The 14,028-nt window shown below is 30.4% G+C and overlaps 1 protein-coding gene across 1 annotated transcript; it reads left to right on the forward strand.

Annotated features, from left to right (window-relative positions):
- Positions 1-122: 122 nt before the first annotated feature.
- Positions 123-13,788, forward strand: LOC106473872 (translocon-associated protein subunit gamma-like). The gene is made up of 5 exons (XM_013934558.2): positions 123-286; positions 5,764-5,890; positions 11,176-11,268; positions 11,942-12,073; positions 13,590-13,788. The coding sequence occupies exons 1-5, from the start codon at positions 157-159 to the stop codon at positions 13,654-13,656; spliced, it is 549 nt and encodes a 182-aa protein (XP_013790012.1). The 5' UTR covers positions 123-156; the 3' UTR covers positions 13,657-13,788.
- Positions 13,789-14,028: the final 240 nt, after the last annotated feature.

A 14,028-nucleotide genomic window follows, 5' to 3' on the forward strand; every position in this document is an offset into this window, starting at 1 on the left:
ATATATATATATATATATATATCAAGGGTTTTAGAACAATTCCTAAATAATTGTACTCAGACTTTTTTTTTCTCAGTTATGCATGGTTGTTGAATTTCGCACGAACCTACTGGAGACTTTGGCAACGTCATCAACAACGCTCTCTTTTCATAGAATATGGCAGGTGGTAAGAAGGCTCTGACGAAAGAAGAAGAACTTTTATTGCAAGATTTTAGTCGAAATGTCTCGACTAAGTCTTCAGCTCTATTTTATGGCAACGCATTTATTGTGTCTGCCATCCCTATTTGTAAGTAAATATGATACAAATAAAATATTAAGTTTGTGGTTGATAATTGCAAAATGTATACAGTAACAGAAATTGCGTTTAAAATAGAAACTCTCCTGGTACTGTAGTACTTTGCTGTTAGTGGTAGGTCTAGTCGTTGAACTGATACTACAATAGTATTAAATAATATAGCATAATATTATTAGTAATTATTAATGCTGTACATTACTGAACACAAAGACAGTAACGCACTCTTTTGATTCGATTATCATTTAATTACTAACTAAATTATAATAAATAGTGCATTTTATAGCATTAATTTAATACTAACACTAACAGAATACTTTTATTTTTAAATTTATATATAGGGGTCCCAGAGAATTATAGAAGCGTGTAATTGCCAAATATCAGTTGTGAATATAGAAATCTCATGTGATCAAAATCCTAATTATTGTAACCCCCCCAAAAAAAATAATTAAAACCGTCTACAGTACTAATATACGTTGAATTTGCATGATTAATTTCAAGGCAACTCTACTCCCACTAGTTGTAAATCGGCTTTAAAATTAATAAAAACATATGCAATGATCGCTAAGCCCATCCTCCACCATTTGTCAGCAATCAGTGAGTAAATGTTAAAACCAAAAAACAGGGTGTTGGTTCAAATTGACTGGATCGGTGATACACCATATAGCTGTCTTCTTCATGCTCTACTTTGGTCTGGCTGGTTTCATTGGGTCCAGAAGCACTTACTATTTAAAAACACACAAACAAAACTTTAAAAGCATTTAAAATTTTTTTTAGCCATTGAATTTGTAGAAACAAGGCTATATAATAAACTTTGTGGTGCTGATTACATAATGCATAAACCAATACATAGATGTGTCCGCCCAAATCAAAGTTATGGTAAGTAAAAAAAAATGTGAAGTGGGGATTGTAAACAGACTATATGTTGTCCTGACAACTACTTGCTTTGCTCCATGTCATCAGGCATAAACAGACTATGTTGTCTTGACAACAGCTTGTTATACATCATGTCGTTGTGTGGGTACAGCAAAAGAATGTGTGCTACAATAGTCTTATGATAAAAGTGGTATGAACGATGTATCAATTACATCATGACGTGACGTAGAACACGTACAGGTTACTACTTATTCATATCTTTCAATCACGGTATTTCAACTTTACAACCATTGTGATTAAGAAATCTCCAATTATTTCATAGGTACATAGATATACTTATACTTCGTTATTAACATTTGGTTGTTGACAGTTTTCATTTCATTTATACATATAATATGAATCCATGTGTACGAGTTTGAAATTGATGGATTTTATTGGGACTACATTTTATCTTTCCTTGACGTGGATGTCGCGTAGTATCGGGTTACTAGGTAAAGTAATAATTTGTTATATCGATCACTGACATTTTGTTAATTTTGTTCCACTGGGAAGGTCACATGAAGCAAAAGATCAATTTACAGGTACAATTTTTATTTTGTTTTCATTAATTATTAACTACATAGTTGAACTTACAGTGTATATCTACTAATTTGTGACTGTGGAATTTAATAATGTGTGTGAATTTTTCATTATTTAAAAATCAATGAAACCCCCTAACTTAATTAATAGTTTCAATACAAATTAAGTTAATTACATTTTTTGACTTATAAGTGTATGTACTTTGTAAGATGGGAAATGGGTAAAAACTGGATGACCATATTATTACCAAGAAGAAACAGTTCAATAGCTCAAGTGCCACATAAAATATATTGTATGTTATTTGATTACATCAAAGTCCAATTAACCCCTTCTCTAATCATATTTATTTCCAGATGTGTTATAGTTTTTAGTCATATAAAAGAAATAGTAAAATTTCTGGACTGTCGGTAACTACCACATGTCGCATATCGTTCCATTACTTTCAATAAATATTCAGATTTAATAGAGGTTTTCTGTAATATAAAAATACAAACTCCAGATTCGATATATATTTCATTATTTGTCTGGATGGGGCAGTTAATATTGAATGTTACATGTCATTCCGTTTCTCTGATACACGGGGTTTTCTGTGGCTTTTCGTATTTTTTTTCACTATCACTTTTGACAAGTGAATTTATCAGCCACTATGTTTTAAATCAATTTTATATGTTAATAAATTGTGATGCTTTAGTACTTATGGGATTGAGTATGTATAGGTTGTTATAAATAAATAAACCAAAAATTTGTAATATATATTTATTTGCATTAATTCAAGCTCTAGTGTTAACAATTAGATAAATGATTCTATAATTCTTGTATATGCTTTTGTACAAACTGTGATAGAAAAAGCCTGAACAAATCTAATTGTGTCTTTACATAAATATATATACATGTTTGTTTGTTTGTTTTTAGCTGAACCATCTTTTAAATACAGCATGGAAATTGCAACTTCATGAAGGTTTGGTCCCTTTAAGGTGTTGAAAGAACACTTTCATATCAAAATTCAAGTCAAAATACTAATTCCAAGTGGGGTAGAATCTTTTCAAAATTTTAACGTGTCAGTTGGGTATCCAACACAAAAGTTTATATGCCTAATGTGTGAAGCTGGAAAAATAAAAAGTGTCTAGTTTTCTGCTCATGGTGATTCCAGTGACTTCTGAACTACATTGCCCTATCATAACAAGAAAAATGTTTTTAGAAGCTTTGAAATTTTTTTTTTACAGCGTCACTACAAGAAGAGATCTTCGAGTTGAAATGCAGCTTTAACTTCTATTACTAACACAATTTATAATTGGTGTGCCAGAATTTGGATTTTTATTCTATCTTAGATATTTAGTTACTGTTAAACATATCAATGAAATAGTTTATTTATATTAAAAAACAGGAAATCTGAACACTATAGTGATAATTAAAAGTAAACTATACTTTATGTTTGTGTATTGTTCAATGATTAGAAACAATGACAGTTTAATTTAACAGTCACCTGTTGCAACAGTAACGTGGATACATTTCCAGAGAATTAACTGTTGTTTTATATCAACATAAATCTGTTTACAATATTGTTGGAAATGTAAGTGCTGTGTTTTTAATCAAGTAGCTACTGAAATGCACTGTAACCAATCACAGGAAAGGAAAAAAATAAAATCAAGCCATTTTGTTTATTAATATTAGGCAACTGTGCACTTAGCCAAAGTAAAAACCTACTATTTCGGTTATTATTTTAGTAGTCTAAATAAGTCAAAATAATTAAAATAACTTCAAAATTTATTTTGTAAAATAAAACTTGGTAATTATAACTTTATCTTACAAAGTTTGAAAACCATTAGGGAATGAATGTAACTAGTAGTATATTCAGATAATATTATTGTGTTATTAATTTAATTTCTCTGTTTATTTACTGTTTTATATATATATATATATATATACTAGTATAAAAGCCCATCAAAAATGACAGAAAACCATTGTTGATTAATGAAAATTATAGAATTTACCACATTTTTAGTAAAAAACTTTACAAAAAAATTAAATGTTATCTTAAACAAAAGTACGTGTGCACTCTGAAAGTCACTTAAATAGCACTCTTGAACCTTTTCACCGTATTCTAGGTCAGGAAGTAGAAAATATAATGCGGACATTTCGACACATTTTGTACAGTCAAAAGATAAAAGATATTTGGTAGTAATAAACATTTATTTTTCTTTATATTTTAAGGCCAATTAGGTAATATATGTGTTAAAATACCGAAAGAATATTTATTAATCAACAGTTATTTACCACTTAAAACTTTTTATACACTGACTATGACGTTAGTAATAGTAGGCCTATTTGTAGTCTAATTTAATACATGAACGTAATGTAAGGCTTAGGTAGAACACTACTTGGTAAATTATATTTTGCTTTTGGCTACAACTCAGTGTCATAAAACTTCTCAATTAAACTATTTTGCTGTTATATCACCGAAGTTATTAAAATATAAATAATAAAAAACAAACCTTTTTAACAAATCAACATGAATATTGAGCACTCAACACAAACATAATAGTTGGCCTAAGAATAATCAGGTGATAGTTTTGTTGCTAAGCGTCGGTGTGTATTGTTGAGCATTACTAAAAAAGGAGTGTGAAAGCGTTCTTGACAGAGTGACAAAGGGAATAAGCCTTTTATAGTTAGTGATGATGATGATGGTATATTATACATTATCATTTTTATAAGTTAGCAGTGTAACCAAATAATATTTTTTTTGATAAAAGAGAGACTTCCACTATAAAAAAAAAAGTTTTGTATAAAGCTATGTTGACCAAATAGTCCTAAAGTAACCCAAGTAAAATAGTGTCAGTTTCTTCTGCAGTGTAAAGATTTTATTGTAGCTTTACGTTACAAGGTTGAAATCCAATAGGGAATAGATAATAAAACGCACAGTCTGATCAGATATTAGTTTTACTGTATTTTAAACTGGTGTTTCTCGAAGTGGGAGCTGTGGCCTTAAAGCTTTTTCTGGGGGTGGGGCCAAAAACAAAGATGCTGAACTAATTTTAATTCCAAATAAACAATAAGCCAATAAAAGTTATGATACAGTATGTTGAAAGGAGATGTTATTGTTTTTACTACGGCACTGTTTTTCAATGACCGTGTTAAAGTTAAAGGTTGGGGGGTGCTTCAAACGTTTTTACTCACATCAAAGAAGCCTTAGACTAAAAGAGTTTGGGAACCACTGTTTTAAATCTCAACTAGCAGGTGTGGCCTAATTATCCATTTTTTGTTACAAAATTTGTATGACTTTTTGGAAAGTGATAATGAATGTTGTAGGTAACTATGAACTGGCTGCTTACAGAATTACCCTTAAAAACCAACTATTTTACGCCTCATCTGTCGATTGTAAGTACTTTTATTTTATGAAGCATATATCTGATTATAAAAAGTTTGTATGTCCGTGTAGAACTAACCAAATGTGTAAATATACTAGATTGTGTTTATTATTTACTGAAAATCATGGACAAACATGGAAATATAATAAAGACTGGAAATTAAGTATTTGTAAATTATTTATACATCACATGAAGTTAACAACATTGTTAGCAACTGAAAGCTGTTAAAATGTCTGAAAAAAATTGAAAACTTAACATGAATGTGGTTTTAATGAATTCTGAGAGCAGTTGAGTAAGTAGATGTGTAATATATTTGACGAGTGGTGTTATACAGTTATAGTGATCAATTTGTTTAGAATTTGATATGGTTGATGCTTGTTTAATGAATAAATTCCAAGGGTTTTAGCTGTGACATTAGGAAGTGTACCTATACTTCAGGGTCTAATAAATAGCTTGAAAGTGTATGGTTAATCAATTTGCTCTCTGTGCATAAGAACGTAAATTATGCGACCTCTATCACTTTACTCAGTTTTACTGACGTGAAATTACTGGTATACTTTTCTGTAATGTTTAAAAAGCACTATAGTTTTTTTAATATACGTTAATTATTATTTTTTATGTTGGGAATCAATGAATCTTCTTGTTCTTTAGGGCTTTTCTGGAGAATTCACCAGATGGATCCTTATCAGTCAGCCATTTTGTTTGTTGTTGTAACACTTGTAAGCACGTGGCTTGTAGCTTTTGCGTATAAAAACGTGAAGTTTGTGTTGAAACACAAGTGAGTATATGAAAGTGAGAACATCATATTTTTTTGCATGTATGGAAATTTGTTTAAAAAGACTGCACAGTTAGTTGTCATTTGGTCCATCGTAAAAATTTGTATGTTGACGAGTAAAAGGTTTCAAGATGAATTATACTATTAGATTATGTACCAAAGTAATTTTCATGACATTTAAATTCCTAAATTACTATGCACTAATAAAATGTCCCCAATTCATAGTAAACAAAGCTTAGAATAACATTTTAGTGGTTTAATCAGATTTTATCTATTTTTTTAAATATTCAAAAACATCTAAGAATATTTTGATATAAAAATAACACATAATAACTTGACAAGAGATGCCATTAAATTGTAACCAATATATCACTTACAAGCAACCAATATACCACACGATATAAAAATAACACATAATAACTTGACAAGAGATGCCATTAAATTGTAAGCATGTGGTATATTGGTTGCTTGTAAGTGATATATTGGTTACAATTTAATGGCATCTCTTGTCAAGTTATTATGTGTTATTTTTATATCGTGTGGTATATTGGTTGGTTATAAGTCAGTGTTTTCCAAACTTTAACTAGCGATGCCCCTCTAACTTAGCAAAGTTTCCATTGCCCTCCCACCTCCCATTAAAATGGTTTTTGCAAGTTGTAACAGAAAAATCAACGTTTTCTTTGTTTTTAATAATTGTTTTAAATGTAAAAGTGCTTGTAGGGAGCTTTGAGAGCAAAGTGATAGTTTTGTGAGGATATAATCTCCAACTCTCCCGTTTTTTCCATCATTATTTTTGGGCTCTCCCACCAAAAGGCCATACCTCCCCCAGCCATCATTTTGTATACCCACAGGAGGAGGGTACTCCCCACAGTTTCGAAAATAATGGTTATAATTGGTAGAAGTAATATATTGGTTGGTTATAAGTGAGGTTCTTTACTCAGAGTTTGTATAAAAAAACAACAACATATTTATGTTCAGAAGTAATATAACAAAGTATTTTCATTGCTAAGAAGGTATTATATCATTCAAAGTAGATTAAACTATTAAATTATCTGGGAAAATTCTCAAGAAACAGTTGTGAAAATAATCATGCAATCTTGTTTTGAATGGCCATTTACAAGTGCTTCTAAAGTTTCAAGTAACTTCAATGTGTAGCCATTCTTGAAAGCCTCACGAAAGTCCCCGCGAGTTAAAATTAAAGAATTTCAAAATCTGTGAGTAGATTGTTTTGAATAACTACCTACATGTTCGTGCCAATTTTCATGTAAATCAAGTAACCAATCCCGAGCCCTACCAAAACCTCTTTTTTTTTTCTATATTTCCGAGGTGTAACAAAGGACTATTTACTACTCCATTTTGTAATATCACCATATTCCAGACTTTATAAATAAACCCTCTTATAACCAATACTGATCTCTAAAATGATCTTAAAATCTCTTAACTGTAAAATTCCTGGGGCATCAGTTTGACACTTCTGTTCTATTGTTTGTTTTGTTGCATTAAAGAGAAGAAAACAATTCTGGATGAAATAGTTTGAAACTTGAGTGGAAGTTGTATTAATTTACAACTTTATAAATTCAAAAAGGTTTCATTGTGAGGTGTTTTTAAAGAAACAATTAAAAATCTTTTATTTTCTATGTACATTTCAGTTTGTTTTTTTTAATCTATGTAAAACTCTGAATTTTAACTTTTTTCTGATTTGAAAAACACCACACTTAATATTTATGATCACTGTCATACAATAATAATTACTTTTTCAAAGTACCAAAGGTTCTGGCCTGTTGGTTAATGTGCTCGTCATAAGATTGAAGGCCATTGCGAAACATGGTTCCCTTTTTTAGCCATATGGCGTTTATAATATTACTCTCAGTTTCAATATTTGTGATAAAGCGTAGCCCAAAAGTTGACTAGCTGCCTTCCATCTTGTCTATCACTTCAAAAGTTAGAGAAGGTAAGAGCAGATAGCTTTCAATTACCTTTGTGCAAAATCAAACTGACCATATCAAAATTGTAGGCAAGCCCAACTTTTTGGAATTGTTAATCAGAAGGTTTCGTTTAATATATATATATATATATATTAAGTTTTATATTCATTGATGTAAATAATTTTTATACTTCTTTTCAGGGATTTTTTTCTTTGCCCATTCCAGCAGTTACTTAGGCCTAATGTAATACAGCCTAAAGAATAGCAGCTTTGGTAACAAAGTGATTAAGCCTACCTCATCTTGTTTCATGACAACCATTTCGTATCATACTGCAACATCCTAATTCAAACAAAGTACCAAATGATAAAGGGCTTTAAAAAAAGTTCAGAACTATAATGGTGGAGAAAGTTGTTCACAGACATCGTGTCTTCTAAGAACATATCATGCTAAGCTTTTACCACTGTGATCCAATTTTTGAGTGAGTCTTCACTGAACTGGAAGACACATTGGCATATATAGTTGAAAAGAACAGAAAATAGCTTTCATTACATGTTTATATCACTAGCATATGACTTTCCCAAGCTGAGATGCAGCCATTTATATCACACATCTGAAGTTAGGAAACAGGGATGGCTACATTTGTTAACACTACACTTGTATTAAAGTTACAAGACTCCAATTAGTGATGTTTTGTTCAAATCTATTTCAATAACTATTCACCCAGCATGCATTGCAAATCAGTTTTCTCCATCCCTGATGTTAAAAAAAAGTGCATTAATGTGAACTCTTGAGTGAAACTGAACAATTGATATTTTAATTATTAATTAATATACTTCGATATGCCGTAATTCATGTCTTCAGCTTCTATACAACTCCTGAATTTGAGTGTGTGGCCTAGTGGCTGTTGGTTACATTACCATCCACAGTGATGCCTCGTGTTTGTGTTTACCTTGTGTATAAATTATATTGTAGCTTTAACTTCATATAAGCTGCAAGATAAATTTTAAAAAAGATACACAAAGTTAATATTCATTATATACAATACTAGTGGAAGTACCCATTTGACCCATAGGGGAGTTAGGACCTGTTTGCATGTCTTTCAGCAACACATCAATTTGTCATTTTGTTTCTTCAGGAGCTTCATTTGACTGCATCAGTTGTTTTCCCTTTGCTTCGGTTATCTTATTTGTTGTAGAGCTTTCTTGATTTTGTTGTGCTATCCATCTACTTTTTCTTTCTCTTGCTAAGCCCTGTTTTGTTTGCACTGTTTCTTAGCTATTTTTGGTTTTATTCAGAATCTAAGTTTAGAATTTATTTCATGGATGGTGTAGAAGTGTTCAGTTGAAATTAAAAGTTGAGGTGGCTTCGTGCTGTAACGTTCCATCTTTTAATGTTATCTAATATCTAAAATCCCTGATTTGACAATTAAGTGCTGTAATCACCGAGACACTCTGACACTGTGTATGATATCCAATGTTAATTTATAATATCAGGGTATTCATGTTTTTCCAAATATTGAAAGACTTGCTCTGAACATGAACACTTATTTAACAAAAATCCCCAATGTACTGTTACTTGAACACGAGATGTCTAACTACTAAGGCAATGCGAGTGTTACCAGGAGACAGTGGCTTTTACATAGAGAGATTCTTTATTCGATAAAAAAATATTTATTGTAGAATAAGTTGTTCATATAACTGTCAAGAAATGTATCGGTCATATTTTAAGTTGATTACAGGTTTTGTGCTATGATACATATAGAATACATTTTTATGTACGGTAGCTTAGGGTTAAAAAGTATCTTAAACCTAAATTGTTGTATTTGAATTACAGCTTGAGGATGAACTTGATTGATGAATTTAATTGATTTATAATTATAAGGTTAAGTGGTTGTTTTTTTTTTATCTAACCTAATAAGTTTTTAATTTTTGCACTTTATTTTATTATATTTGTTAGCCTTCAGAGTACCTCAATACTCCTTTTACTCCCCCCCCCCTAAAAAAAATCCTTGTTAATATTTTGCTGGGGTCGAGAGCTTACATGGAAAATGTCAAGTCATTTTGTCAAACACTAGGGGAGTAGCTCAAAAATTAAATCTTCTCGAAAAGGACTTTAATCCCAACTAATTTGGGGTCAGCTAATAATTTTTACTTCCAGGTGGCCAGCCCATACAGCAGCCATATAGAACAAACATGTTTGGCAATGGGGATTCGAACTCAGATTGAGAGTCTATCACCACAATCACTAGACTTCAAGGCCCAGCTCAATAATCAAACATATGCATACAATTAAAATTTACTGTATTCAGTACGAGTAGTTACGTTAAAGTTAGGTTGATGGTAATTTTAAAAAAAACTAAGCTGTAAGGAAAACAAATGACATTCATTCTTAAAGGCTTGATGAAGGTCATTTGGCTGAAACATTGAACATATAACTACTTTTTGTCATGTCTCTGTATTTTCTGATTTTATCCTGTGGTTAGCGGTATTGGTGTAGGTTGATAATCAGAACTGTTATGTTTGGATCTTTACATATCTCTAGATATAAGATTATTTCAGTCATTTTAAATACCCACTTCATATACAGGATATCCATAAATTATCAGACCCATTTTAAAAATTAATAACTTCAAAAAGTATTATAGATAGAACACGCTGGTTTTATTTAACTTGACAAACAACTCGTTAAGCTTTTTTATTGTCTTAGTATACTTCCACATGTGCATCGTGTACTTCTAAGAAATACCTCTCTTATAGCTCTCTCTTTCTGCAACACACTACTGATTGCTAGGAATTTTTCAAACCAAGCTTTTATGGTATTCTTGGTTGGTTGGTAACTTTGTTGCACTGACACGATTGATTTGGATTTGGCAAACCATACCACACACACTAAGCCTTTGCCTGGGATGTTGCTATTTGTTTTGTTTTTTTGTTTTTTGTGTGTCTTTTTTCATTTTTTCAGCAATGCTCCTACAATGGATCTGCAACAGAAAGAAGGAAAAAACTTTGTGTAGTTTTTCAAGTTAAGTAAAACCATAGTGTTCTATCCATAATATTTTTGAAGTTATTAAGTTTTAAAATGTGTCAGATAATTTATGGATACCCTGTATGTCAAAAAGTGTGTTTTTCTGGTTGTTCGGTTTGTACTTCTGTTTTTAGTTCTCTTTAGGTATTGTAGTTTGTATTATACCTGAATATTAACAAACATCAATCAAAGAAAATCTGACTGTTAATCAGTGTGATTTCAGAGTGTTTGAGATAAAATGTTTTTTAAATACTGGCTTTAAATTTACCCTGCCCCTAACAATCAGTATCAGGTCAGAGATCAAAAAGGTTTATATTTCATACATTAATTTTTATTTAGAGTTGCCCAAAAGAGAGAAGAAGCTGTCACTCGTGAAATCATGAAAAAACTAGTTGATGACAAGAAGATGTCAAAGAAAGAAAAAGATGAAAGGTTAATTGGATTTAGGTTTTGTGTTTTAGATGCTTGAAAGTTAATAATTGAGAGAAGTGTCACAGATGTTGAAAAATATTAATTTTAAAAATTCCCCATTTTTCTATTAACAGATAAAAATTATCTTAAACAGAGTTTGTGTAATGTTCCTTTGAATTGTTATTTTTAAAGGTTGAACTTCTTCCTCTGTTAGAGTTGACATTAAAAAAAATTATTTTGCTTTTTGTAATGAAAAAAAACGTTTGTAAAATTACCGTTAGGTTATTAGTACTATTCACCGTGCAAGTTCAAAAAGCATATGTAGATGGTTACAGTTTATAAGAATATTTATACTTTTTATCTAGTTTATTTTTGTTAGTATCTAACTAAATATATTGGACAAGTGTAGCACTGGGATCTCAGTGTTTAGTGTTTATAAACTTTTTCTTACCATACAACTTAAGTTTCTCAGAGCATTTGTGTACCAGGTACCAGGAAGCTCTAGTACTAAAACTTTCACACGTTCATTGTTTACAAGATGGTTTTCTTTTCAAGACCTGTATAGCATTAATTGATAAAATGTTTCCTCAACAAATTTTCTTTAAGCTTGTTTATTACCGTTATGTTTCACATAGCACTTTTTGTCAGGTTTTATGTTCTGTAATGTTGAAAGAGTTTTTATTATTATTATTAGGATTTTGTGGAAAAAAAATGAAGTTGCTGACTATGAAGCCACAACATTTTCAATCTTTTATAACAATGTACTTTTCCTGATGTTGGTGATTATAGCCTCATTTTATGTGCTATCTTCTTTCCAGCCTGGAATGTATCCTTTTATCTTTTGGTTGTTTAATGAATAATTATTTTATATACCTTGAATTATCTGCATCGGTTGTTTCATTTGGCTTATTGATGATTTCCACTCAACCCAGGGCCAGTATTATTTAAAACAAAAACAAAAAAATGTTGTGTGCTTGAAGAAGACAATTATTTAATAATTTATATTTTTGTTCATGGAATTTGCATAAAAGCTAAATTTTTAAATTTTTGGTTACCTGGAATCACCTACAATAGAGTCAAAATACGGATTTGTTGTTTGAGTAAATAATGTCTACAGTATCTCCAGCCGTGTTTCCTTACTTGTCTTACGATCGCTATTTGCAGGTTTTTAAGTTCCCAATCTTTACTTATCTTGTATTTCTTACAATGGTACCTTTAAGAAGTAAACATTAAAATATTGATATACCAGCATAGTTTGTGAATGAAAACTTGTTAGAAAACACTATGTAAATATTTATACACCAGCATAGTTTGTGAATGAAAACTTGTTAGACAACACTATGTAAACATTGAAATATTTATATACCAGCATAGTTTGTGAAAGAAAATGTCAGACACTGCTATAATTGTGTGGTTTAATATAAATCATTTTTCTACCACTCAAAGTTGCTCATATTGAAGTATAAAATTCTAGATACAGTTTATCGAACACAAAAGTAAAACTAACTTCACAACTGAAATGCTGTGAATGTTTTTGAAAATATTCTTGTTGTCAGCTTTACTTTGTTCTGTGTTTATACAGTACAATAAGTGTTTGAATACTTTGGGAAAAAAATTGTGGTTTTGTCCAGTTTTTAGAGTGTTAATTTCAGAAGAAAAAATTAAAAACAAAAATCTTTACTAACAAATTTTATTGTGAGATACAACTTGAATGTAGAACTGCAGACAAAGAACACACACACACATAGAACTTCGTTTTTATAAAACAAAATAATGGAACTTCTAGTAAAAAAAGTATTTTTTCCAAATAATGTTATGCAGTAGAAGCTGGGAGAATCTTCTAGTTTACAGAAAACTTCACTGATGTTGATGTTTTGTTCCACTTAAATGTATGTTCATTAATGCTAAATTAATACAAGACAGCTTTAGTTGTCTAAATTATGTAGTGATTAAGAGTAATATATAGATGTGTGTGTGTGGTAATAGTTCCATATGTTGAGCTCTCAAGCATATATGGTCCTGCTTAAATTATTTTATTTAGTAGTAAGTAAATCTCAGCTTATAGATATTTTATAGAAGCTGTAGCCAAAAGAGTTACAGGTATCAATGATGTATGGATATAAATACTGATATTACACCTATGGTATGATAACACATTTTGGTGAATTTTGGGCTTGACTGGTGAAAATTAATGTAACTTTTGTGTGGTAGTGTGTTTGTCACATTGTAAATTTATTTTTTTTATTTAGAATATCTAACTTGTTGTTATTTAAGATACTCTGTAAGAGTGATCTGTTTTATCGAGGTTTTTCCTGGAAACAAACTCCTTAACATTTACTAAGTAATTATATCATATCTGTTGGTACAGCTGGTGGATTACTGGCCCTTTTTTCAACTGGCTCTCAGTAAAAAAAAAATTACCATAGCTAATGCTGCCATCTGAATTCTAATACATTCCAGAAAACTTAATTTGGTGTTTGATTTGTTATTGGTGTTAAGTAAATACTGCATTTGTAATAAATCACCCTTTTTAATTCTGGTTTTTCAGACTCTTTATTTTCATATTGGATCTGTCTTCATTTAAAGCCAAACACAGTTTCATACTAAACTTCAAAATATATAGTATTGGAAATAATTGTGGAAATAGTGAATAAATTGTGTATAAATGTAAAAATAATGGGATTGTTCCCCTCTATTGTATGAAAATAAACTGTACCTGATATATATTCAAGGTTTGATAGTTTATACTGTGATTGGCTGCTATTCAACCAATCAGACAAT

This window comes from Limulus polyphemus, unplaced genomic scaffold (assembly GCF_000517525.1).
Source record: "Limulus polyphemus unplaced genomic scaffold, Limulus_polyphemus-2.1.2 Scaffold6581, whole genome shotgun sequence".
Lineage (NCBI taxonomy): Eukaryota > Metazoa > Arthropoda > Merostomata > Xiphosura > Limulidae > Limulus > Limulus polyphemus.